General features: G+C 68.1%; 1 protein-coding gene across 1 annotated transcript in view; it reads left to right on the top strand.

Moving 5' to 3' along the window:
- NOTCH3 (notch receptor 3) overlaps positions 1-26,477 on the top strand; it is a 26,890-nt gene continuing 413 nt past the window's right edge. The window contains 27 exon segments of the mRNA XM_074854563.1: positions 1-65; positions 2,105-2,186; positions 3,445-3,587; positions 4,164-4,283; positions 4,732-4,854; positions 5,826-6,059; positions 6,831-6,986; positions 7,718-7,903; positions 8,566-8,679; positions 8,904-9,017; positions 9,563-9,796; positions 10,776-10,886; positions 11,458-11,650; positions 12,382-12,527; positions 13,123-13,236; positions 14,068-14,187; positions 14,737-14,889; positions 15,587-15,815; positions 18,139-18,340; positions 18,556-18,709; positions 20,075-20,262; positions 21,458-21,590; positions 22,553-22,804; positions 23,433-23,545; positions 24,776-25,156; positions 25,158-25,315; positions 25,860-25,911. Coding sequence (XP_074710664.1) covers position 65; positions 2,105-2,186; positions 3,445-3,587; positions 4,164-4,283; positions 4,732-4,854; positions 5,826-6,059; positions 6,831-6,986; positions 7,718-7,903; positions 8,566-8,679; positions 8,904-9,017; positions 9,563-9,796; positions 10,776-10,886; positions 11,458-11,650; positions 12,382-12,527; positions 13,123-13,236; positions 14,068-14,187; positions 14,737-14,889; positions 15,587-15,815; positions 18,139-18,340; positions 18,556-18,709; positions 20,075-20,262; positions 21,458-21,590; positions 22,553-22,804; positions 23,433-23,545; positions 24,776-25,156; positions 25,158-25,315; positions 25,860-25,911 — 4,206 coding nt within the window. The 5' untranslated portion in view covers positions 1-64.

The following is a 26,477-nucleotide window of genomic DNA, read 5'->3' as shown; positions in this document are numbered from 1 at the left end:
GGGCCACGCGTGTGCGGGGCGCAGCGAGTGTGCAACGAGTGTGCAAGGCACAAGCACGTGACGCAGTGAGTGTGCGATGGGCTGGGGGGGCGGCGCGTGTGCAAGGCACGAGCTCGGGGTGCGGTGAGTGTGCGGTGCGCGTGCAACGAGTGTGCAAGGCACAAGCACGGGGTGCGGTGAGTGTGCAGGGCACAAACCTGGGGCGCAGCAACTGTGTGATGAGTGTGCAAGGCAGGAGCCCGAGGTGCAGCGAGCGTGCAAGGCACAAGTGCAGCACGCAGAGAGCGTGGAGTGAGAGTGCAAGGCACGAGGCAGGGGCAGGGTGAGTGTGTAGTGAGTGTGCAAAGCACAAGTACAGGGTGCAGGGAGCGTGTGGTGAGCGTGCAAGACATAAACACAGTGCAGTGAGTGTGCAACACAAGGAGGGGCACAGGGAGTGCACAAAGCACAAGTACAGGGTGTGGTGAGTGTGCAAGACGCACAGCGTGCAGTGAGCGTGCAAGGCACAAGCACAATGTGCGGTGAGGGTGTGGTGAGCGTGCAAGGCACAAGGACAAGATGCAGTGAGGGCAGTGGGCGTGCAAAGCACAAGTACAGGGTGTAGTGAGTGTGCAAGGCACACCCATGGTGCAGCGAGCGTGTGGTGAGCGTGCAACACAAGCGCGGGGCACAGTGAGTGTGCAATGAGTGTGCAAGGCACAAGCCCAGGGCGCAGTGAGCGTGTGGTGAGAGTGCAAGGCACACACGCAGGTGCAGAGAGCGTGCAGCGAGCGTGCAAGGCACAAGGCTGGAGCGCAGTGAGCGTGTGGTGAGCGTGCAAAGCACAAATACAGGGCTCGGTGAGCGTGCAAGGCAGGCGCACAGCGTGCAGAGAGCGTGCGACACTCAAACCTGCGGCACGGTGAGTGTGCAAGGCACAAGCACGTGGTGCAGCGAGTGCAGTGAGTGTGAGGTGAGCGTGCAAGGCACAAGCACATGGTGCGGTGAGCGTGTAGTGAGCGTGCAACACAAGCATGGGGCTCAATGAGTGTGCAATGAGTGTGCAAGGCACAAGTCCAGGGCACAACGAGTGTGCAGGGCGCAGTGAGTGTGCAAGGCACACGCAGTGTGCGATGAGTGTGCAAGGGCCAAGGCCGGGGCGCAGTGAGCGTGCGCTGAGCGTGCAAGGCACAAGCACATGGCACAGCGAGTGTGCAAGGCCCAGACTGGGGGGGGGGTGAGTGTGCAAGGCCCAGCGCAGCCACGGGGGGGAGGGGGTGAAGGGGGGGGGAGGGGTCACACGTGCACGCCGCTTGCACACGCGTGTGCAGTGACCTCACACTCCCCCCTCCCCCCCCCCCCCCCCCCCCCGCAAGGAGCCTGGTTGGGGGAGGGGAGGGGGGGGAGGGGGGGGGCCTCTCTGCTATGGGGGGGTGGGGGGGGGGGTGACGTGGGTGACCCCGGGTGACCCCAACTGCCCCTCCCCGCCGTTCCCACGGCCCGGCCGCCTGGTCCCTCGGGGCGGGGGGGGGGGGAGGGGAGGGAGGGGGGAGGGGGGGCAGGGCGGGTGGTCCCCGGCCTGTTGGGGGGTCCCAGCCCCACAGCGGGGGCCGGTTGGGGGCAGCATGTGGGGCTGGGGGGGTAGTTGTGGGGCAGGGATGTGGGGGGGCAGGAAGGGGAGTTGGGGGGCAGGGAAGGGGGGTGCAGTCACTTGGGGGGCAGAAATAGGGGTTGGGGGGCAGTAACGGGGGGCTATAGGGCAGTGGGGTGTGGGGCAGCCACTTGGGGGGCTGGGCTATGGGGCTGGGGGGAGCTGGTTGTGGGGCAGGAATGACGGGGGTGTAACTGGGGGGGGCAGAAGTGGGGACTTGGGGGGCAGCAGTGGGGCTGTGGGGTGGGGATGTGTGGGGCAGGGGGGGATCTATGGGGCAAGGGGATCTATGGGGCAGAGGGGGGGTCAGTGGGGGATCTGTGGGGCAGTGGGGGGGGGCAATGGGGGATCTATGGGGCAGGGGGGCATCTATGGGGCAGTGTGTGGGGTGGGGGGATCTGTGGGGCTCCGGGGGGATCTGTGGGGCAGGGGGGGGCTGTGCCGTGGGGCTGACCCCCCCCCCCGCCCCCCCAGTGCTGCCGTGCCCCGAGGGGGCGTCGCCCTGCGAGAACGGGGGGGTCTGTGTGCTGGACCCCCAGGGCCGGGCCACCTGCCTGTGAGTGCCCCCCCCCCCCCCCCCATGGGTGCCCCCCAGGGTGGTGACACCCCCCCCCACCATGGGTGCCCCCCCCACCTCCTGTGCTTCTCCCCCCCCCCCCCGCCCCCCCACCTCCATAGCACCCCATAGCCCCCCCAGGGCACCCACACCCCCGCTGTGCCCCATAACCCCCCCCCCAGGGCACCCCCCTGCCCCATCGCACCCCCAGGGCACCCCCAGCCCCCCCCAGCCCCAAACAACTACTCTTTGCACCCCCATAGCACCCCCAGCACCCCACAACCCCCCCCATGGCACCCCATAGCCCCCCCCCCCCCCCCCGCCCCCATGGTCACTCACCCCACCCCCCGGCACCCTACAACCCCCCCAGCACCCCACAACCCCCCCCCCCGCCCAGGGGCACCCCATAACCCACCACCAGCTGGGTGGGGGCACCCCGGGGTGCCCCCCCCCCCCCGCTCCCCTGCCCCTCCCCCCGCTGCCCGCGGGTGCAGGCAGGGCGCTGCCTGCCCAGGCAGGACAGGCGAGGGGGGGGGGGGAGGGGGGGGCCGTGGGAGTCTGCCCGGGGCCACGTTCCCAGGGTGCCCCCCCCACCCTCACCCCCACCCTGCCCGGACGCCTGGGCCCCCCCCCCCCCCCCCCCGAGGAAGGTGGGGGGGGGAGGGGGAAGCAGCCCTGGCACCCTGCCCCTCCCCCTACCCCGTGTCCTTCGGGGGGGGGGGGCGGGGGCACCCATGGGACCACCCCACACTTGGAGGGGGGGGGATGCAGTGAGTGGCACGGGGGGGGGGGTCCCCTGGGTGACTTGGGGGGTTGCATGGGGATGTAGGACCCCCATGGGTGCTGGGGGGGTCCCATGGGTGCTGGGTCTCCCCTGGGTGTTGGGGGGGGGGGTGTCCCCTGGGAACTGTGGGTCTGCCATGGGGTCTCCCCTGGGTGCTGGGGGTCCCATGGGTGCTTCCCCTGGGTGCTGGGGGGTCCGAGGTCTCCCCTGGGTGCTGGGGGGGTCCCCTGGGTGCTGGGGGGGGGTCCGAGGTCTCCCCTGGGTGCTGGGGGTGTCCCCTGGGTGCTGGGGGGTGTCCGAGGTCTCCCCTGGGTGCTGAGGGGGTCCCCTGGGTGCTGGGGGGGGTCCGAGGTCTCCCCTGGGTGCTGAGGGGGTCCCCTGGGTGCTGGGGGGGTCCGAGGTCTCCCCTGGGTGCCGTGGGGGTCCCAGCCTGCCCCCCCCCCGGTGCCGTGTCTCCCATGGGTGCCCCCACAGGTGCCAGCCGGGGGTGCTGGGGGACCGGTGCCACCTGCGGGACCCCTGCACCCCCTCGCCCTGCCCCCCCGGGGGGCTCTGCCAGAGCACCCTGCGCCAGGGCACCCTGCGCCCCCGCTGCCTCTGCCCCCCCGGCACCCGCCGTGAGTGGGGGGGGGGGGGGGCAGGGGATGGGGGGACCCCAAGAGTGTGGGGGGGTCTCATCGAGGGGGGGGGGATGGTGGGGGGGTGTTGGGGGGGTGTTATGGGGTGAGGGGACATGGGGGGGGGGTGTCCCATGGGTGGGGGGAACAGTGGAGTTGTTGGGGGGGGTTATGGGGTGAGGGGATATGGGTGGGGGGTGTCCCATGGGTGGGGGTCCGCAAGGGTGTGGGGACCCCATGGGGGGATGACAATGAGGTGGGGGGGTCCCATGGGTGGGAGGGGGACAATGGGGGGGGTATGGGGGTGTCCCCTGTAGGGGGGACACAGTGGGGGGGGGGGAGACCCATAGAGGGGGATGGACCATGGGTGGGGGGGTCCCATGGGTGCGGGGGGGGTCCCATGGTGGGGCGCTATGGGGTGGGGGGACCCCAAGGGTGGGGGTGGCCCATGGAGGGGTTTCGAGGGGGGGGGTGAGGATCTGCACTGGGGGGAGAGTCCTCTGGGTGGGGGGGGGTCCTAAGGGGTGGGCGGGGTGCCAGCAAGCACCCATGGGTGCCCCCCTGCCCACCCCCCAGGTCCCGACTGCACCCCTCTGGAGACGCCCCCCTCCCCCCCCTGCACCCCCTCCCCCTGCCTGAACGGGGGCACCTGCCGCCAGCTGGGGGAGGGGCCCTTCGACTGTGCCTGTCTGCCTGGTGGGTGCTGGCACCCATGGGTGCTGCGGGGGGGGGGGGTGGGGGGTCCCCGATGCCTGGGTGCACTCGGGGAGGGGGAGGGGGGGGTCTTGGGGGAGGGGGAGTGTCCCTGGAAGTTGGGGGGGGGGAGGCTCTTGGGGGTCCATGGTGCTGGGGGGGTCCCTGGAAATCGATGGGGGTCTCTGGGGGGGTCCCTGGGGGTCCCCGGTGCTGGGGGGCGAACCCTGAAAATTAGGGGGGGGTCCCTGAAAACTGAGGGGGGGTCCCTGGAACTGGGGGGGGGTCCCTGGGGGGGGGGGGTGTGTGTCCTTGGCACCCATCACCCTTGGCACCCACAGGGCTCCCCGGTGACACCCCGGATGGGTTTGGGGGGTGCTGGGTGCCAGTGGATTGGGGGGGGGGTGGTCCCTGGCCCCACCCTGACCCCCCCACCCTGGGTGTCCCCAAGGCTTTGAGGGTCCCACCTGCGAGACCAACGTGGACGATTGTCCCGGGCACAAGTGTCTCCACGGGGGCACCTGCGTGGACGGGGTGAACACCTACAACTGCCAGTGCCCCCCCGAGTGGACGGGTGAGGGGGGCACTGGGAGGGCACTGGGGGTGGTGGGCAATGGGGTGGCCACCAGGGTGGGCTTCAAGACTGATAGTGGCTGAGGTGGGCACCAAGATGGTCATCGAGGTGGTCACCAAGGTGGCACCAAGGTGGTCATTGAAGTGGTTGCCAAGGTGGTCACCAAGGTGGACATGTGGGCATGGACCAAGGTGGGCACCAAGGTGGTCATCAAGGTGATCACCAAGATGGCACCAAGGTGGGCACCAAGGTGGCACCAAGGTGGTCATTGAGGTGGTTGCCAAGGTGGTCACCAAGGTGGACATGTGGGCATGGGCCAAGGTGAGCACTGAGGTAGACACTAGGCTGGGCATCAGGGTGGGCACTTGGGCATGGACCAAGGTGGTCATCAAGGTGGTCATCGAGGTGGTCACTGAGGTGGGCACGTGGCTGTGAACCAAGGTGGTCACCAGGGTGGTCACTGAGGTGGGGACCAGGATGGGCACTAAGGTGGGCACCAAGGTGGCCACTGAGGTAAACACCAGAGTAGGCACAAGGGTGGTCACCGAGGTGGTCATTGAGGTTGTCATCAAGGTGGGCACTTGGGCATGGACCAAGGTGGGCATGAGGGTGGTCATTGAGGTGGTCACCAGGGTGGGCATCAAAGTTGTCACTGAGATGGGGCCCAGGATGGTCCCTGAGATGATCCCAGAAGTGGTCACCAAGGAGGACCCCAAGGTGGCTGTCAGGGTGTGGACCAAGGTGGTCCCTGAGATGGTCATGGAGCTGATCACCATGGAGGTCCCCAAGGTGGTCACTGAGATGGTCCCCAAGGTGGTCATCAAGCAGGTCCCACAGGTCCTCAGGAGACTCAGGCCAAGGTGGTCCCTGAGATGTTCTCAGGTGGTCTCCAAGAAGGTTCCTCAGGTTGCTCACCAAGCCCTGCTTGACCCCCCACCCTCCACATGTCCCCCCCCTCCCTCCCCCCCCAGGCCAGTTCTGCACCGAGGACGTGGACGAGTGCCAACTGCAGCCCAACGCTTGCCACAACGGGGGCACCTGCTTCAACACCCAAGGTGGCCACACCTGCGTCTGCGTCAATGGTTGGACGGGCGAGAGCTGCAGCGAGAACATCGACGACTGCGCCACCGCCGTCTGCTTCAACGGGGCCACCTGCCACGACCGCGTGGCCTCCTTCTACTGCGCCTGCCCCATGGGCAAGACGGGTGAGGGGTGGGTGGAGGGGCACCCGTGAGGGTGCCGTGGGGTGGGCAACCTCAAGGGAGTCCTGGGGCTGGTGTGGGGGAGGAGGTGCCCAAGGGCACTCTGGGGTGGGGTGGGGACCTCCAAGAGGACCCTGGGGTGGGGTGGACACCCATAAGAGCATCCTGGCATGGGGTGGAGTCCTCTAAGGGCACCCTGGCATGGGGTGGGCACCCCCAAGGGCACCCTGGTATGGGGTGGGAACCTTCAATGGCACCCTGGCGTGGGGTGGGGGACCTCTGAGAGCACCCTGACATGTGGTGGGCACCCATAAGTGCACCCTGGCTTTGGGTGGGGACCCCCAAGAGCACCCTGACATGGGATGGGGAACCTCCAGGGGCACCCTGACTTTGGGTGGGCACCCCAGCATGGGGTGGGAGACCTCAGAACACCCTGGTGTGGGGTGGGCACCCTGAGGTGGCCTTGGCACAGGTTGGGTAGCACCAGCATGAAGGGGGCATCACCCCGTGGGGACGCTGGCATGGGGTGGGCACCCTGGGGTGGCTTTGGCAGAGATTGGGTGACAGCAGGATGGGGTGGGCACCCTTAGGTAGCCTTGGCATGGGGTTGGGTGGCACCATCATGGGGTGGGCACCACCCATGGGGCCTCTTGCTTGGGGGGTGGGCACCTCAGGTAGGGGTCAAAGCACCCATGAGCCCCCTTGGCATGGGGTGGGCACCCACTGGGGGGGTTTCCACCCCCATGGGTGCCCTGATGCCCCGGCGGGTGCCAGGCCTGCTGTGCCACCTGGATGACGCCTGTGTCAGCAACCCCTGCCACGAGGACGCCATCTGCGACACCAACCCCGTCAACGGCCGCGCCATCTGCACCTGCCCCCCCGGCTTCACCGGCGGCGCCTGCGACCAGGACGTCGACGAGTGCTCCATCGGTGGGTGGGGGGCACCCATGGGTGGGGAGGGGGATCCTGTGGGTGTGGGACACTCATCGATGGAGGGCACCTGTAGGTTGAGGCACCCGTTCGTGGGCGTGGGGTCATCTGTGGGCAGAGAGGATGGGCAGGACCGCACCCCCATGAGCCATCACCATGGTGATGGGCCCAAGAAGAGGAGCACCCATGGGTGTTGGGGGCACCCCTGAGTGGTGGTGGGCGGCAATTCATGGTGGGGGGTCAAGCATGGGCAGAGAGTAAAGGCAGGACTGCACGTCCATGAGCCATCTCCATGGTGATGGACCCAAGAGGGAGGACACCCATGGGTGTTGAGGACACCCATGAGTGTTGGGGGGCACCCATGGGTGTTGGGGGCACCCTTGGGTGGTGGTAGGGGGTGGCCATGCATGGTGGGGGGGGGGCGGTCAACCATGGGCAGAGAGCACAGGTAGGACTGCACCCCCATGAGCCATCACCATGGCAACTGAGCCAAGAGGGAGGGCACCCATGGGTGTTGGGTGCAACCATGGGTATTGGGGACACCTATGGGTGGGGGGGCATCCATGGTGGTGGGCAATCATTCATGGTGGGGGCGTCATCCATGGGCAGAGAGCGCAGGCAGAACTACACCCCTGTGAGCCATCACCATGGTGATGGACCCAAGAAGAGGAGCACGCATCGGTGGAGGCCACCCATGGGTGCTGACCCCTCCCTTGCCCCGCCCCTTCCAGGCGCCAACCCCTGCGAGCACTTTGGGCGCTGCGTGAACACCCAGGGCTCCTTTGAGTGCCGCTGCGGGCGGGGCTACGCGGGGCCGCGCTGCGAGAGCGACGTCAACGAGTGTCTGTCGGGGCCCTGCCGCAACCAGGCCACCTGCCTGGACCGCATCGGGCGCTTCACCTGCATCTGCATGGCCGGTGGGGGCAGCACCCATGGGTGGTGGGGGGCTGGGGTGGAGGTGGGACCTGGGGTGGGAGCTGGGGTGGTCCTGGGATGGTGGGGAGGGACCTGGGATGGGTTGTCGTGGGGGTGTGGGAGCTGGGGTGGTCTGGGGATGGGTGGGGGTCTTGGGATGGGTCTTGGGATGGGTGGGGGACCTGGGATGGGTGCTGGTATGGTTATAGGATCTAGTGTAGGTCCTGGTATGGTCTTGGGATGGGTGCTGGGATGGGTGGGAGACCTGGGATGGGTGTGGGCCCTGGTGTGGTCTTGGGATGGGTGGGGGTCTTTGGATGGGACCTGGGATGGGTGCTGGGATGGGTCATGGGATGGATCTGGGACCTGGGACGGGTTCTAGTGTGGTTGTGGGACCTGGTGTGGTCTTGGAATGGGTGCTGGGATGGGTGGGGGTCTTGGGATGGGTGCTGGGATGGGTGTTGGGATGGGCGGGGGGTCTTGGTGTGGGACCTGGGCTGGGTCATGGTCTCGGTGTGGGTCCTGGTGGGTCCAGGCAGCCTTCACCTACACTTGCACAGCCAAGGGGTTCCCCATGTGGGCATGGGGTGGGGGCAAGGTGGTGTCAGGGTGGGGGTGAGGGTGCCAGGGGGCGCAGGGTGGGTGACGGTGGCGGTGGGTGCAGGGTTCAGCGGGCCCCTGTGCGAGCTGGAGGTGGACGAGTGCCAGAGCAGCCCCTGCGCCAACGGCGGCCGCTGCCACGACCTGGTCAACGGCTTCTCCTGCTCCTGCCCCCCCGGTGAGCACCCACCCAGCACCCACCCACCACCCCCTCGGCACCCACCCCCCCACCCATCCCTGGGCACCCACCTGTGGGCTCCTGGGCATGGGTGGTGCTCCAGGACGAGGTGGTCCCTTTTGAGGGGTGCAAGAACTCTGGGGGTGCCCTGAGAGGAGTTGGGGGAGCCCATAGGGGGCTCATTCCCTCTCCCCCCCCCCCACCCATGGGTGCCCCCCACCCAGGTTTCTCGGGTCCCACCTGCCAGACGGACATGGACGAGTGCGCCAGCACCCCCTGCCGCAACGGCGCCAAGTGCCTCGACCGCCCCAACGGCTACGAGTGCCGCTGTGCTGAGGGTGAGCACCCACCGGGACCCCCAGCACCCATGAGTGGGCACGGAACCCAGCGTTGACCAGTTGGCACCCGTGGGTGGCCATGGAAGACGACACTGACCATCGTGCACCTGTGGGTGGCCATGGATCCACAGCACTGGTCACCCTGCACCCATGGGTGGCCAGGGAACCCAGGCATTGACCATCATGCACCCATGGGTGCCCTTGATCTCCTGGCATAGACCACCTGGCACCCATGGGTGGCCCTAACCTCAATGTGTTGACCAACCTGCACCCATGGGTGTCCCCAACATCCTGGCATTGCCCATCCTGCCCCCATGGGTGGCCATGAATCCACAGCATTGACCACCCTTGCACCCATGGGTGTCCTTGTCCTCCTGGTGTTGCCCATCTTGCACCCGTGGGTGTCCTTGATCTCCTGGCATTGGCCAACCTGCACCCATGGGTGTCCCCAACATCCTGGCATTGGCCACCCTGCATCCATGGGTGTCCATGGCACCCTGCATTGCCCACCCTCCACCCATGGGTGCCCTCCCCCACCCCCTCAGGTTTCGAGGGTGCCCTCTGCGAGCACAACGTGGACGACTGTTGGCCGGACCCCTGCCACCACGGGACGTGCCTGGACGGCGTCGCCAGCTTCTCCTGCGCCTGCGCCCCCGGCTTCACCGGCACCCGCTGCGAGCGCCAGCGGGACGAGTGCGCCAGCAGCCCCTGCCGCCACGGCGGGAAGTGCATCGACCGTGTCGACGCCTACCAGTGCAATTGCCCCCCCGGCACCACCGGTAGGGCCCGGGGTGGGGCTCATCTGGGCATGGGGTGGGTGTTGGAGACCATGCTGGGTCTCATCTGGGCATGGGGTGGGTGCTGGGCATAGAGTTGGGTCTCATCTGGGCATGGGGTGGGTGCTGGAGACCATGTTGGGTCTCATCTGGGCATGGGGTGGGTGCTGGGCATAGAGCTGGGTCTCATCTGGGCATGGGGTGGGTGCTGGAGACCATGTTGGGTCTCATCTGGGCATGGGGTGGGTGCTGGAGACCATGCTGGGTCTCATCTGGGCAAGGGGTGGGTGCTGGGCATAGAGTTGGGTCTCATCTGGGCATGGGGTGGGTGCTGGAGACCATGTTGAGTCTCGTCTGGGCATGAGATGGGTGCTGGAGACCATGTTGGGTCTCATCCGGGCATGGGGTGGGTGCTGGGCATAGAGCTGGGTCTCATCTGGGCATGGGGTGGGTGCTGGAGATGGTGTTGGGTCTTGTTTAGGCATGAGGTGGGTGCTGGGCATAGAGTTGGGTCTCATCCGGGCATGGGGTGGGTGCTGGAGACCATGTTGGGTCTCATCTGGGCAAGGGGTGGGTGCTGGAGACCATGTTGGGTCTCATCTGGGCAAGGCGTGGGTGCTAGAGATGGTGTTGGGTCTCGTCTAGGCATGAGGTGGGTGCTGGGCATAGAGTTGGGTCTTCTCTGGGCTTGGGATGGGTGCTGGGTGTGGAGCTGGGTCTTCTCTGGGCATGGGGTGGGTGAGGGAGATGGTGTCGGGTCTTACTGAGCATGAAGTGGGTGCTGGGCATGGCCTTGGGTCCCATCAGGCCATGGGGTGGGTGCCACCACAGGGTCCTCACTGGGTGCCACCACATCCCATGTGCCCACGGGCCAGGAAGGGGGTTGGTGGGACACCCCACCTGGGCGACTCGACCCTTCGCCCCAGGGTGCCCCACCCGGTCACGGGGTGGGTGCTGAGGTCCGGCCACCCTTGGGTGCCAGGTGTCAACTGCGAGGTGAACCCCGACGACTGCGCCAGCAACCCCTGCGCCCACGGCACCTGCCACGACGGCCTCGACCGCTACGACTGTGTCTGCCAGCCCGGCTTCACCGGTGGGTGCCTGTGGGTGCTCCCATGGGTGCTGGGGGGATTGGTGTCTGTTGGGTGCTCCCATGGGTGCTGGGAGAGCTTGGTGTCTGTTGGGTGCTCCCATGGGTGCTGGGGAGGCCTTGGTGTCTGTTGGGTGCTCCCATGGGTGTTAGGGAGGCTCGGTGTCCACTGGGTGCTCCCATGGGTGCTGGGAGGGGCTTGGTGTCTGTTTGGGTGTTGGCGTGGGGGTGCCCATGTTGGGTGCCCCATTGATTACCTGTTGGGTGCTCTTGCTGGGTGCTCCATTGACTACCCATGATGGGCGCTCATGTTGAGTGCCCATGTTGGGTGCCCCATTGATGACCCCTGTTGGGTGCTCCTGTTGGGTGCTCTTGTTGGGTGCCCCTGTTGACCACCTCTGTTGGGTGCCCACGTTGATCACCTCTGTTGGGTGCCCACGTTGATCACCCATGCTTGGTGCCCCTCTTGGGTGCCCCTGTGGACTTACCTGTATTGGCAGACCCAATTGGGTGCCCACCAGGGTGCCCCACCCTAAACCCCAACCCCACCCCAATGCGTCCCACCCCCACCCAGGTCCCCGTTGTGACGTGGAGATCAACGAATGCGCCTCCAACCCCTGCCACGAGGGTGGCACCTGCGTGGACGGTGCCAACGGCTTCACCTGCCTCTGCCCGCCGGGCACCCGTGACACCCAGTGCCGCCCCAGCACCCAACCCTGCCGCAGCAGCCCCTGCGCCCACGGCACCTGCCGCGACCACGGCGACGGGTGAGCACCCATTGGGTGCTGGAGGGGAGGGGGCCCACAGGGAGTCTGAGGATGTCTGGGGGTGCCCATGGGGGTGCCCGAGGGTGTCTATGGGTGCTCAGACTGGGCGTTCTGGGGTGCCTGAGAATGTCTGTGGGTGCTGATGGGTGCTCTGGGTGCCTTGGGGGGTGCCCAAGGATGTCCATGGGTGACCATGGGGGTGTTTATGGGTGACCAAGGGTGTCTGGGGGTGCCCGTGGGTGCCCGAGGGTGTCTATGGGTGCTCAAATTGTGGGTTCTGAGGTGCCTGAGAATGTCTGTGGGTGCTGATGGGTGCTCTGGGTGCCTTGGGGGGAGCCTGGGGGTGTCTGTGGGTGCTTCAGAGGGGGGTTTAAGGGTGCCCAAGGGTGGCCCTGGGTTGTCCTTGGGTGCCCAGGTCAGGGGGTGTCTGGTGGGGCACCCAAGGGTGCCTGGGGGGGTGCCCGAGGGTGTCTATGGGTGCCCATGGGTGCCTGGGGGGGATGTGTGTGCCTAAGGGTGCCCATGGGTGCCTCAGGGTGTCCATGGGTGCCTGGTGGGGCACCCAAAGGTGCTTGGGGGGGTACCTGAGGGCGTCCATAGGTGCCGGGGGGGGGGCACCCAAGGGTGCTTAGGGGTACCTGAGGGTGCCCAGGGATGCTGGGGGGGGGCTGGCAGGGAGCACCCTTGGGTGCCCAGCACCCATCATGAGCATGTGTGTCCCCCCCCACCAGGTTCACCTGCGAGTGCCAGCCGGGCTGGGGGGGTCCCACGTGCGCCCGCAGGGAGGACCCTTGTGCCCCCCGGCCCTGCCGCCACGGGGGCACCTGCACCCCCCTGGGGGGGGGGTACCGCTGCACCTGCCGCCCCGGATACCGGGGTACGGCCCCCGGGGACACCCCCCTCTCCGGGGACACCCTGGGGGACCCCTGCCCACCCTGGGGACAGCCTGGTGTCACTCTGGGGACCCCCTGCCCACCCTGGGGACCCTCTGCCCACCTTGGTGACACCCTGGGGACCCTCTGCCCACTCTGGGAACACCCTGGGGACTTCTGGGGACACCCTGCCCACCCTGGGGGACCCCTGCCCACCCTGGGGACCCTCTGCCCACCCTGGGGACAGCCTGGTGTCACCCTGGGGACCCCCTGCCCACCCTGGGGACCCTCTGCCCACCCTGGGAACACCCTCCTTACCCTGGAAAGCCCTGGTCCGTCCTGGGGACACCCCTCCCACCCCCAGAGACACCTTGGGGACCTCCTGCCCACCCTGGGGACCCTCTGGGGACACCCTGCCCATCCTAGTGACACCCTGGTGTCACCCTGGGGGTGCTCTGCCCATCTGGGAACACCCTGGGGACCTCCTGCCCCCCCTGGGGATCCCCTGCCACGTCCCCCATTGTCCCCATGTCCCCACCACGCCCTCACCCCCATCCCCGTGTCCCCACCCAGGGTGACACGTGTGTCCCCCCCCCGCAGGCACCCAGTGCCAGGTGGAGGTGGACGAATGTGCCTCGGGGCCGTGTCACCACGGGGGCACCTGCCTGGATGGCGCTGGCACCTACCGCTGCCTCTGCGCCCTGCCTTTCACAGGTGGGCACCTATGGGTGCTGGGGGGGTCCAGGGGTGGGAGGGACACCTCTGTGCCCCACCCTTCACAGGTGGGCACCCATGGGTGCTGAGTGATGTACCTGGTGGCTTTGTCTCATGCCCTGATGGGTGCCACCATTCTGGGTGCCTTGATGGGTGTCACCATGCCAGGCAGCCGGTGGTGGCCATGCCCTGATGGGTGCCACCACAATGGGTGTCCCCATGGTGGCCACGCCCTGATGGGTGCTACCATGTTGGGTGTCCCCATGGTGGCCATGTCCTCATGGATGCCACCATGCTGGGTGACCCAATGGGTGCCACCAGAGTAAGTGTCCCCATGGTGGCCATGTCATCATGGGTGCCACCATGTTGGGTGACCCAATGGTGGCCGTACCCTCATGGGTGCTACCATGCCAGGCACCTGGTGATGGCCATGTCCTGCTGGGTGCCACCACATTGGGTGCCCTAATGGGTGCCACCACACTGGGTGTCCCCGTGGTGGCCATGTCCTCATGGGTGCCACCATGCCAGGCACCCAGTGATGGCCACGCTCTGATGGGTGCCACCACATCGGGTCCCTGGTGATGGCCATGCCCTGATGGGTGCCACCATGCTGGGTGTCCCCATGGTGGCCATGTCCTCATGGGTGCCACCGTGCCAGGCACCCAGTGATGGCCATGCTCTGATGGGTGCCACCACATCGGGTGCCCAGTGGTGGCCATGTCCTGATGGGTGCCACCACGCTGGGTGTCCCCATGGTGGCCATGTCCTTATGGGTCCCCCCCCACCTGTCACCCGGGGGGCGGCGATGCCTGACGGGGTCCCCGGGTGCAGGGCGGGCGTGCGAGGTGACGCTGGCTCCCTGCTCCCCCAACCCCTGTGACAACGGCGGCGTCTGCGTCCCCACCCCCGACTACGGGGCCTTCACCTGCCGCTGCCCCCCTGGCTGGCAAGGTACCTGCACCCCAGGGTGCCCCCCACACACCTCCCGGCACCCCTGGGTGCCCTGGGCACCCCCAGCACCCACCTCCACCATCACACTGACCCTGCCCCAAGCACCCTGACCCCCGCCTTGAGCACCCAAACACCCCTGAGCACCCTGACCCCCATCCGGGCACCCTGACACCCCTCAGGCACCCTGACCCCCCCCCCCCCCCGCCAAACACCTTGAGCCCCCCATGGGCACCCTGACCCCCCCCTGACACTCTGACCCCTCTTGGGCACCCTTGACCCCCCCCCTCCCAAGTCACCCTGATCCCCCCATGGACACTCTGACCCCCCCCCATGTCACCCCAACCCCCTTGGGCACCCTGACCCCCACCCCGGGGCACCCTCACACCCTCCCCGGGCATCCTGACCCCCCATGGGCACCCTGACCCCCCCATCTCCCCAGTCACCCCCACCCCACTCCACACCCTGACCCTCCCTGGGGCACCCTGACCCCCCCCCATGTCACCCCAACCCCCCTGGGCACCCTGACCCCCCCCCCCCCCGCCCCCCCAGGCGAGCGCTGCCAGGAGGACGTGGATGAGTGTGGGCAGAGCCCCTGCCTGCACGGGGGGGTCTGCGCCAACCGCCCCGGCACCTTTGGGTGCCTCTGCCCCCGCGGCTACGGGGGGGGCACCTGCCAGCATGACCTCGATGACTGTCACCCCGGTGAGGGGACACAGGGACAGCGGGGGGGGGGGGTGGACGGGGGTGCTGGGGGGGGACACTGAGGAGGAGGAAATGTGGGGGGGAAACTGGGGGGGGGAACTGGGGATACTGGTGGGGAGACACAGGGGGGTGCTGGGGAAACTGCGGGGGGACAGTGAGGGGGGACACTGGGGACACTGGGACATGGCAAGGAGAGGGCTGCTGGGGACACTGGGGGAACTGGGGGAACTGGGGACGCTGGTGGGGAGACACACGGGGAGCACTGGGGAAACTGGGGGGGACACTGGGGGAACCGGGGACAGTGGGACATGGGGGGACAGGGATGCTGGGGGGCTCTGGGGCCACTGGGGGAACTGGGGACACGGGGACAGGGAAGCTGGAGGGACTGGGGACACTGGGACACGGGGGACAGGGGTGCTGGGCGGACTGGGGACAGTGGGTGGGGGAAAGGGGGGGGAAACTGGGGACACTGGTGGGGGGACACTGAGAGGGGGACATTGGGGACACTGGGACGTGGCAAGGACAGGGATGCTGGGGGGCTCTGGGCACACTGGGGGGACTGGGGACACTGGGACATGGGGGACAGGGATACTGGGGGGACTGGGGGGGGCATTGAGGGGCTTGGGGACACCAGGGGGACCTGGGGACAGTGGGGGGTGTCATGGGTGACCCCCTGGGCGTGTGTGTGTCCCCCCAGACCCCTGCCTGAACGGGGGCACCTGCCGGGACGGGGTGGGGACCTTCTCCTGCACTTGCCCCCCCGGATTCGGTGGCCCCCGCTGTGGCACGGAGGAGGACGAGTGCCGGAGCCGGCCCTGCCGCAACGGCGGCACCTGCACCGACTACGTCAACAGCTTCACCTGCACCTGCCCCCCCGGCTGGACCGGCCCCCGCTGCCAGCACGACGTCCCCGACTGCACCCACAGGTACCCACGGGTGCCCACAGGTACCCAGAGGTGGCCGCGGGTCACCCCGCGCCCCTGCGATGGCCCCATCTGCGTGGGAAGGTCTCAGCACCCTTGGGTGGCCCCAGGTGGCCCCAAGACTTCCTGTTCCCATGTGATGTCCCCGTTTGCATCTGGAGGTCTCAGCACCCTTGGGTGGCCCCAAGACCCCACCCCGTGCCCATGTGACATCCCTAAGTCTGGAGGTATCAGCACCCTTGGGTGGCCACAGGTGGCCTTGGGTGGCCTCAAGACCCCCCCCATGCCCATGTGATGTCCCCATCTGCATCTGGAGGTGTCAGCACCCTTGGGTGGCCCCAAGACCTCCCCCATGCCCATGTGATGTCCCTGTCTATGTCTGGAGGTATCAGCACCCTTGGGTGGCCCCAGGTGGCCACAGGTGGCCTTGGGTGGCCCGAGGTCACCCCATGCCCATGTGATGTCCCCATCTGCATCTGGAGGTGTCAGCACCCTTGGGTGGCCACAGGTGGCCACAGGTGGCCTTGGGTGGCCCGAGGTCACCCCATGCCCATGTGATGTCCCCATCTGCATCTGGAGGTCTCAGCACCCTTGGGTGGCCCCAAGACCCCACCCCATGCCCATGTGATGTCCCTGTCTATGTCTGGAGGTATCAGCACCCTTGGGTGGCCCCAGGTCATCCCGTGTCTGTGTGATGTCCCCATTTGTATCTGGACATCTCAGCACCCATGGGTGGCCACGGGTGGCCCCAAGACTCCCCGTGCCATGTCCCCATCTGCACCTGAAGGTCTCAGCACCCATGGGTGGCCCCAGGTGGCCACGGGTGGCCTTGGGTGGCCCCAGGTCTCCCCATGCCCCTGTGATGGCCCCATCTGCACCTGAAGGTCTCAGCACCTTTGGGTGGACCTGGGTGGCCTCAGCTGGTCCTGGGTGCCCCCCTGTCACCCCATGCCCCTACAATGTCCCCATTGGCACCTGAAGGTCTCAGCACCCATGGGTGGCCCTGGGTGGCCACAGGTAGCCCCAGTCTCCCTGTGCCTGTGCAATGTCCCCGTCTGCACCCAAAGACATTGGCACCCATGGGTGTCCCTGGGTGTCCCCAAGCCCTCCCATGCCCATAGAATGTCCCCAAGTGCACCCAAAGCCACCAGCACCCATGGGTGTCCTTGGACACCCTATAACTCCCTTCCCCAACCCACCAGCACCCATGAGTGCTCCCGGGTGTCCCCAATCCTTCCCATGCCCATAGAATGTCCCGAGGTGCACCCACTGGTACCAGCACCCATGGGTGCTCCCGGGTGTCCCCAACCCTTCCCATGCCCATAGAATGTCCCGAGGTGCACCCACTGGTACCAGCACCCATGGGTGCTCCCGGGTGTCCCCAATCCTTCCCATGCCCATAGAATGTCCCGAGGTGCACCCACTGGTACCAGCACCCATGGGTGCTCCCGGGTGTCCCCAACCCTTCCCATGCCCATAGAATGTCCCGAGGTGCACCCACTGGTACCAGCACCCATGGGTGCTCCCGGGTGTCCCCAACCCTTCCCATGCCCATAGAATGTCCCGAGGTGCACCCACTGGTACCAGCACCCATGGGTGCTCCCGGGTGTCCCCAATCCTTCCCATGCCCACAGAATGTCCCGAGGTGCACCCACTGGTACCAGCACCCATGGGTGCTCCCGGGTGTCCCCAACCCTTCCCATGCCCATAGAATGTCCCGAGGTGCACCCACTGGTACCAGCACCCATGGGTGCTCCCGGGTGTCCCCAATCCTTCCCATGCCCATAGAATGTCCCGAGGTGCACCCACTGGTACCAGCACCCATGGGTGCTCTGGGGTGTCCCCAACCCTTCCCATGCCCATAGAATGTCCCGAGGTGCACCCACTGGTACCAGCACCCATGGGTGCTCCCGGGTGTCCCCAATCCTTCCCATGCCCACAGAATGTCCCGAGGTTCACCCACTGGTACCAGCACCCATGGGTGCTCTGGGGTGTCCCCAACCCTTCCCATGCCCATAGAATGTCCCGAGGTGCACCCACTGGTACCAGCACCCATGGGTGCTCCCGGGTGTCCCCAATCCTTCCCATGCCCACAGAATGTCCCGAGGTGCACCCACTGGTACCAGCACCCATGGGTGCTCCGGGGTGTCCCCAACCCTTCCCATGCCCATAGAATGTCCCGAGGTGCACCCACTGGTACCAGCACCCATGGGTGCCCTTGGCTGCCCCATAACTCCCTTCTCCAGCCCAACCCCCCAGCACCCAAGTGTGTCACGGGGGCACCCATGGGTGCTGAGCCCCTTTTGCGTGTGTGTGTGTCCCCCAGCTCCTGCTTCAACGGGGGCACCTGCGTCGAGGGCGTCGCCTCCTTCTCGTGCCGCTGCCCCCCCGGGTTCTGGGGCACCCACTGCCAGCACCCACCCGATGGGTGCCGGGGGCAGCCCTGCCTGCAGGGTGGCACCTGCGTCACCACCGGGGACACCTTCCGCTGCCTCTGCCCCCCGGGCTACACCGGCACCCAGTGCCAGGTGAGGGGGTGGGGGGGCACCCATGGGTGCTGGGGGGGGGAGGGGGCACCCTGCGCCCACCCGACGTGGGTCCCTGGGGGTTTGGGGGGGAGGAGAGGGCACCCATCGACCTGGGCACCCCATTTCCCTCCCCCTCCGTGCTCTGGGTGCCCCAGCACCCATCGACCTGGGCACCCCCCGACCCCCTTTGACACCCCCCGACCCCCCCCCCGCAGAGCACCCAGGACCTGTGCCGGGGGGGGCCCTGCCTGCACGGGGGCCGCTGCAGGCAAACGGGCAGCGTCGTGTCCTGCCTGTGCCCCCCCCCCTGGACCGGCAGCGCCTGCGACGTCCCCAACGTCACCTGCGCCACCGCCGCCGCCCAGCGAGGTCAGCGCCCGGCACTGGGGGCACTGGGAGGACTGGGAGGGCTGGGTTCCTTCCCGGTTCGGGGGACTGGGGGCACTGGGAGGACTGGGTTCCTTCCCAGTTCAGGGGACAGGGGGCACTGGGAGGACTGGGAGGGCTGGGTTCCTTCCCAGTTTGGGGCACTGGGAGGGCTGGGAGGACTGGGAGGGCCGGGTTCCTTCCCAGTTCAGGGGACTGGGGACACTGGGAGGACTGGGAGGGCCGGGTTCCTTCCCAGTTCGGGGGACTGGGGGCACTGGGAGGGCCAGGTTCCTTCCCAGTTCAGGGGACTGGGGGCACTGGGAGGACTGGGAGGGCTGGGTTCCTTCCCAGTTCAGGGGACTGGGGGCACTGGGAGGGCTGGGTTCCTTCCCAGTTCAGGGGACAGGGGGCACTGGGAGGACTGGGAGGGCTGGGTTCCTTCCCAGTTTGGGGCACTGGAAGGGCTGGGAGGACTGGGAGGGCTGGGTTCCTTCCCAGTTCAGGGGACTGGGGGCACTGGGAGGACTGGGTTCCCTCCCAGTTTGGGGGACTGGGGACACTGGGAGGACTGGGAGGGCCGGGTTCCTTCCCAGTTCAGGGGACTGGGGACACTGGGAGGACTGGGATGACTGGGAGGACTGGGTTCCCTCCCAGTTTGGGGGACTGGGGGCACTGGGAGGACTGGGAGGGCTGGGTTCCTTCCCAGATCGGGGGACTGGGGACACTGGGATGACTGGGAGGACTGGGTTCCCTCCCAGTGTGGGAAACTGGGAGGACTGGGAGGGTTAGAAGAAGCCTGGAGGACTGAGTCCTCTCCCAGTTTGGATACTGGGCAGACTGAGAGGGGGCTCAGAAGCCCGGACACCTGTGTCCCCCCCCCAGTTTGGGTACTGGGAAGACTGGGAGTGTTAATAACCCTGGACACAAGCGTCCCCTCCCAGTTTGGATACTGGGCAGACTGGGAGGGGGCTCAGAAGCCAGGACACCAGCATCCCCTCCCAGTTTGGATACTGGGCAGACTGGGAGGGGGCTCAGAAGCCCAGACACCAGCATCCCCTCCCAGTTTGGATACTGGGCAGACTGGGAGGGGGCTCAGAAGCCCGGACACGTGGGTCCCCTCCCAGTTTGGGTACTGGGCAGACTGGGAGGGGGCTTAGGAGTCCAGACACCTGACTGCCCTCCCCGTTTGCGTTACTGGGTGGACTGGGAGGGGGCTCAGAAGCGCGGACACCTGTGTCCCCCGCCCAGTTTGGGGCACTGGGCAGACTGGGGCCCCCCCGGGCGGGTTTCCTGGGTGCTGCCCCTCCTGCCCCAGTTCCCCCTGGCCCTGACACTGTCCCCCCCCCTCCCCGTGTCCCCCCCCAGGTGTCCCCCTGGCCCAGCTGTGCCACGGCCGCGGGCGCTGCGTGGGGGTGCCGGGGGGGGGGCACCGCTGCCTCTGCCCCCAGGGCTACGGGGGCTCCTACTGCCAGACCCCCCCCGACCGCTGCCGGCCCAACCCCTGCCTGCACGGCGCCGCCTGCCGCAGCTACGGGGGGGGCTACGAGTGCGAGGTGAGCGGCACCCATGGGTGTCCCCTGGGAGATGGGCGTTGGGGGTGGGGGCAGGGGTTGCGGGTGCCCATGGGTTTGGGGTGCTCACCCAGCCTGGTTCTGCCGGGGGTGGGGTGCAGCAGCACCCATGGGTGCAAGGAGGCTGCACCCCACCCCTCACCATGGCGAGGGCACCCATGGGTGCCCGTCTCACCCCTCAAGCCACCAAGGGTGACATCGCCCTTGGGTGATGGGTCCCTTGGGTGATGGGTGCCTCCGCCCTGGAGCACCCATGGGTGCTCTCCTGACCCAGCCACTGCTCTTGGGGCTCAGATGAGGTTTTTGGGGTGCCAGGGCATCTCCCCATGATGAGGGCACCCATGGGTGCTCACCTCACCCCTCAAGCCACTGAGGGTGGCATTGCCCTTGGGTGAAAAGTCCTTTGGGTGATGGGTGCCTCCACCCATGGGTGCTCCCCCTCCCCAACCACTGCTTTTGGGGCTCAGATGAGATTTTTGGGGTGTCAGGGCATCTCCCCATGGTGAGGGCACCCATGGGTGCCCACTGGTTTGAGGGGTCTGTGCCCAACCGGCCCAGTTCTGCCGGGGGTGGGGTGCAGCAGCACCCATGGGTGCCCTCCTCACCCCTCAAGCCACCAAGGGTGACATCACCCTTGGGTGATGGGTCCCTTGGGTGATGGGTGCCTCCGCCCTGGAGCACCCATGGGTGTTCTCCCTACCCAACCACCATGTCTGGGGCTCAGATGAGGTTTTTGGGGTGCTAGGGCATCTCCCCATGATGAGGGCACCCATGGGTGCCCGTCTCACCCCTCAAGCCACCAAGGGTGGTGTGAAGGGTCCTTTGGGTGATGGGTGACTCCACCCATGGGTGCTCTCCTGACCCAACCACTGCTTTTGGGGCTCAGATGAGATTTTTGGGGTGCCAGGGCATCTCCCCATGGTGAGGGCACCCATGGGTGCCTGTCTCACCCCTCCTATCACTGAGGATGGCATTGCCCTTGGGTGAGGGGTCCCTTGGGTGATGGGTGCCTCTGCCCTGGAGCACCCATGGGTGCTCCCCCTCCCCAACCACAGCATTTGGGGCTCAGATGACTCTTTTGGGGTGCCCTCGGGTGCCTGGCCCCCCTGTACTGTGCCCTGGAGGTTGGGGTGGTGGTACGGAGGTGCTGGGGCACCCATGGGTGCTGTCCCCGCAGTGCCCGCCGGGCTACGTGGGCCACCAGTGCCAGCTGGAGGTGGACGAGTGCCAGTCACGGCCCTGCCAGAACGGGGGCACCTGCCTCGACCTCGTGGGCCGCTACCTCTGCTCCTGCCCCCCCGGCACCCTGGGTGGGTGCTCGGGGACCCTCGGGGACATGGGGGACCCCGGATGTGGCCCCACGGTGGGGGTGGGCGGTGGGAAGGGACCCCCATGTCCCCATTGGGTGCTGGTGGGAAGGGACCCCATGACCTTGGGTGCTGGTGGGAAGGGACCCCCATGTCCCCATGACCTTGGGTGCTGGTAGGAGGGACCCCCATGTCCCCATGACCTTGGGTGCTGGTGGGAAGGGACCCCCATGTCCCCATGACCTTGGGTGCTGGTAGGAGGGACCCCCATGTCCCCATGACCTTGGGTGCTGGTAGGAAGGGACCCCCATGTCCCCATGACCTTGGGTGCTGGTAGGAGGGACCCCCATGTCCCCATGACCTTGGGTGCTGGTGGGAAGGGACCCCCATGTCCCCGTTGGGTGCTGGTGGGAAGGGACCCCCATGTCCCCATGACCTTGGGTGCTGGTAGGAAGGGACCCCCATGTCCCCATGACCTTGGGTGCTGGTAGGAAGGGACCCCATGACCTTGGGTGCTGGTAGGAGGGACCCCCGTGTCCCCGCTGGGTGCTGGTGGGAAGGGACCCCCCATGTCCCCATGACCTTGGGTGCTGGTAGGAGGGACCCCCATGTCCCCATGACCTTGGATGCTGGTGGGAAGGGACCCCCATGTCCCCATGACCTTGGGTGCTGGTAGGAGGGACCCCCATGTCCCCATGACCTTGGGTGCTGGTAGGAAGGGACCCCCATGTCCCCATGACCTTGGGTGCTGGTGGGAAGGGACCCCCGTGTCCCCATGGTGGCACCCATCAGGGTCCCCATGTCCCCACCCCAGGGTGCCCATGAACTGGGTCCCCTCCCCCACTCGTGTCACCCACCAGGGTCCCCACATCCCCACCCCACAGTGGCACCCATCAGTGTGTGTCCCCCACACACACACCCAGGGTGTCCCCCCCCGTCCCCCCACGATGTCCCCGTCCCCGCAGGGGTCCTGTGTGAGATCAACGAGGACGACTGTGCCCCCCCCGCCGGCACCCAGGCACCCAAGTGCCTCCACAACGGGACGTGCGTGGACGGGGTGGGGGGGTTCGGCTGCGCCTGCCCCCCCGGCTACACGGGCGCCCGCTGCGAGGGGGACGTCAACGAGTGTCACAGCCGGCCCTGCCACCCCCCCGGCACCCGCGCCTGCGTCCAGGGCGCCAACGCCTTCCGCTGCCTCTGCCTGCCCGGCTTCACCGGTGGGTGCTGGGGGGGCAACGGGGTGCTGGGGGGGGTAAGGGGTGCCAGGGGGGTGTCAAGAGGGGTAAAGGGGGGGTAAGGGGGTGCCAGGAGGATGTTGGGGGGTAAGGGGGGGACGGGGTGCTGGGTGCCAACGCCTTCCATGTCCCATGCCAGCCCGGCTTCACCGGTGGGTGCTGGGGGGGGAACAGGGTGCTGGGGGGGGGGTAAGGGGTGCCAGGGGGGGTAAGGGGGGGACAGGGGGTGCTGGGTGCCAACACCTTCCATGTCCCATGCCAGCCCGGCTTCACCGGTGGGTGCTGGGGGGGGTCAGGGCGGGTAATGGGACATGGGGGGGGTGCCGGGGGGGTGCGGGGGGTGTCTGGTGGGGTCAGGGGGTCGTGGGAGGGGTGCTGGGTGCCCACTACCAGCCTTGTTTCCCCAGTGGGTGCTGCCGGGGGGGGTTATGGGTGCTGGGGGGGGTGTCAGGGTTGGGGGGGGGGATGGGTCAGGGTGCCAGTGCAGGCAGAGTCCAGGCAGGGTGACTGGCACCTCGTGTGCCCACCCTGGGGTGGGGGGGGGGGGGTGTCTGTCCCCTCTCCCCTGACCCCCCGCTGTCCCCCCCCACCCCGTGTGTGCCCCCCCCAGGCCAGCGGTGCCAGAGCCTGGTGAACCCCTGCCAGTCCCTGCCCTGTCGCCACGGGGGGCGCTGCCAGCCCGAGCCCGGCACCCCCCGCGGCTACGCCTGTCGCTGCCCCCCCGTGAGTGCGGGCACCCCCCCCCCCCCCCAACCCCACCCCACCCTGCGTGGGCCTCGGGGCGGGGGGGCACAAGGGGTGGGCATAGGGCTGGGGTTGGGGGTGCTATAGGGTGGGCAGGGGGCTGGGGGGGGGCTGGGTGCTATGGGGTGCTGTGGGGGGGGTGCTGGGGGGTGCTATGGGGTGGGCAGAGGGCTGGAGGGGGGGCTGGGAGGGGGCTGGGTGCTATGGGGTGTTACAGGGGGCTGGGTGCTGGGGGGTGCTATAGGGTGGGCAGGGGGGGCGGGTGCTCCCAGTGCCATGGGGGGGTGCTGGGGGGTTCTATGGGGTGATACAGGGTGCTATAGGGTGGGCAGGGGGGCTGGGGGGGGGGGATGGGAGGGTGCTGGGTGCTATGGGGTGCTATAGGGTGGGCAGGGGGGCTGGGGGGGGATGGGAGGGTGCTGGGTGCTATGGGGTGCTATAGGGTGCTATAGGGTGGGCAGGGGGCTGGGTGCACCCTGAGCCATGGGGGTGGGTGCTGGGGGGTGCTGGGTGCTATAGAGTGGGCAGGGGGCTGGGGGGGGCTGGGAGGGGGCTGGGTGCTATGGGGTGCTGTGGGGGGGGTGCTGGGGGGTGCTATGGGGTGGGCAGAGGGCTGGAGGGGGGGCTGGGAGGGGGCTGGGTGCTATGGGGTGTTACAGGGGGCTGGGGGCTGGGTGCTGGGGGGTGCTATAGGGTGGGCAGGGGGGCGGGTGCTCTCAGTGCCATGGGGGGGTGCTGGGGGGTTCTATGGGGTGATACAGGGTGCTATAGGGTGGGCAGGGGGGCTGGCGGGGGGATGGGAGGGTGCTGGGTGCTATGGGGTGCTATAGGGGTGCTATAGGGTGGGCAGGGGGCTGGGGGGGGGGGATAGGAGGGTGCTGGGTGCTATGGGGTGATACAGGGTGCTATAGGGTGGGCAGGGGGCTGGGGGGGGGGATGGGAGGGTGCTGGGTGCTATGGGGTGCTATAGGGTGGGCAGGGGGCTGGGTGCACCCAGAGCCATGGGGGGGGGTGCTGGGGGGTGCTGGGGGGTGCTATGGGGTGGGCAGGGGTCTGGGTACACCCATTGCCATGGGGGGGGGGTGCTATGGGGTGCTATGGGGTGGCACAGAGTGGGCGGGGGGGGGCTGGCTGCCCATCACCCCCCCCCACCTTGGGGTGCCCCCCCCACCCTGACCGCCCCCCCCCTTCCTCCCGTTCCCCCCCCAGGGTTTCGGGGGTCCCCACTGCGACACCCGCCCGCTCTCCTGCCTGGACCTCGCCTGCGCCAACGGCGGCAGCTGCCTCCCCTCCCCCGCCGGCCCCCGCTGCCTCTGCCCCCCCGGCTTCGGGGGTCCCCAGTGCCACCCCCCCGAGGCCACCAACGTCACCTGCCCCCCCGACGCCTGCCTCCACGGTGGCACCTGCGTCCCTTCGCCCCGCCCCCCCTTCACCCGCTGCCTGTGCCCGCCGGGTTTCGGGGGTCCCCGATGTCAAGGGGGTCCCCAACTCCTCCCCCCCCCCGAAATGACCTGCGAGGGGGGGTGCGGGGGGAAAGCGGGGGACGGGGTTTGTCACCGGGAGTGTAACACCCCCGGGTGCCAGTGGGACGGGGGGGGACTGTTCCCTCTTGGTGGGGGACCCCTGGGGACACTGCGGGGTCCCCGAGTGTCCCCCCCTCTTCAACAACAGCCGCTGCGACCGGGGCTGCGACAGCCCCCACTGCCTCTACGACAACTTCGACTGCCGCCCCCCCCACCGGGCCTGCAAGTGAGTGTCCCCGCGGGCCACCCCCTGTCCCCACAGGTCACCCCCTGCCCCCCAGGGGCCACCTCCTGTCCCCACGGGCGACCGCCTGTCCCCACGGGTCACCCCCTGTCCCCATGGGTCACCTCCTGTTCCCAGGGGCCCCCTCCTGTCCCCACGGGCCACCCTGTCCCCACAGGTCACCCCCTGTCCCCACAGGCCAACCCCTGTCCCCAGGGGCCACCCTGTCCCCACGGGTCACCCCCTGTCCCCACAGGCCAACCCCTGTCCCCAGGGGCCACCCTGTCCCCACGGGTCACCCCCTGTCCCCACAGGCCAACCCCTGTCCCCAGGGACCACCCTGTCCCCATGGGTCACACCTTGTCCCCACCAGCCACTCCTTGTCCCCAGGGGCCACCCTGTCCCCATGGGCCACCCCCTGTCCCCAGGAGCCACCTCCTGTCCCCAGGGGCCACCCTGTCCCCATGGGCCACCCCCTGTCCCCAGGGGCCACCCTGTCCCCCATGGGTCACACCCTGTCCCCAGAGGCCACCTCCTGTCCCCACAGGTCCCCCTTTGTCACCGTGGGTCACCCCCCTGTGGCACTGTGTGCCCCCCACGTCTGTCCCTGTGTCCCCCCTGTGCCTGATGTCTCCCTCAATCCCCCATGTCCCCTAATGTCCCCCGATGTCCCCCTGTCCCTCCCATTTCCCTGTGTCCCCTCATGTGTCCCCATGTCCCCATCTCTCCCCCATGTCCCCATGTCCATGTGTCCCCCCATGTCCCCCATGTTCCACCCAAGTCCCCATGTCCCTCATGTCCCCTCATGTCCCTGTGTCCCCCATGTCTCCACGTCCCCCATGTCTCACCCCTGTTCCTCTGTGTCCCCATGTCCCGAATGTCCCCACATCCCACCCATGTCCCACCCAAGTCCCCATCTCTTACCCACATCCCCCCCATGTCCCCGTGTCCCCCCATGTGTCCCCATGTCCCCACATCCCACCCATGTCCCCATGTCCCTGTGTCCCCATGTCCCTACATCCCACCCATGTCCCACCCACATCCCCATGTCCCACCCGTGTCCCCCCCATGTCCCCGTGTCCCCCCACGTGTCCCCACATCCCACCCATGTCCCACCAAAGTCCCTGTGCCCCCATGTCCTCATCTCCCCCCCACATCCCCATCT

Source organism: Strix uralensis, chromosome 38 (genome assembly GCF_047716275.1).
Source record: "Strix uralensis isolate ZFMK-TIS-50842 chromosome 38, bStrUra1, whole genome shotgun sequence".
NCBI classification, from domain to species: Eukaryota; Metazoa; Chordata; class Aves; order Strigiformes; family Strigidae; genus Strix; species Strix uralensis.
Note: the sequence above shows the minus strand (reverse complement) of the source record. Positions and strands in the feature narration are given on the sequence as shown.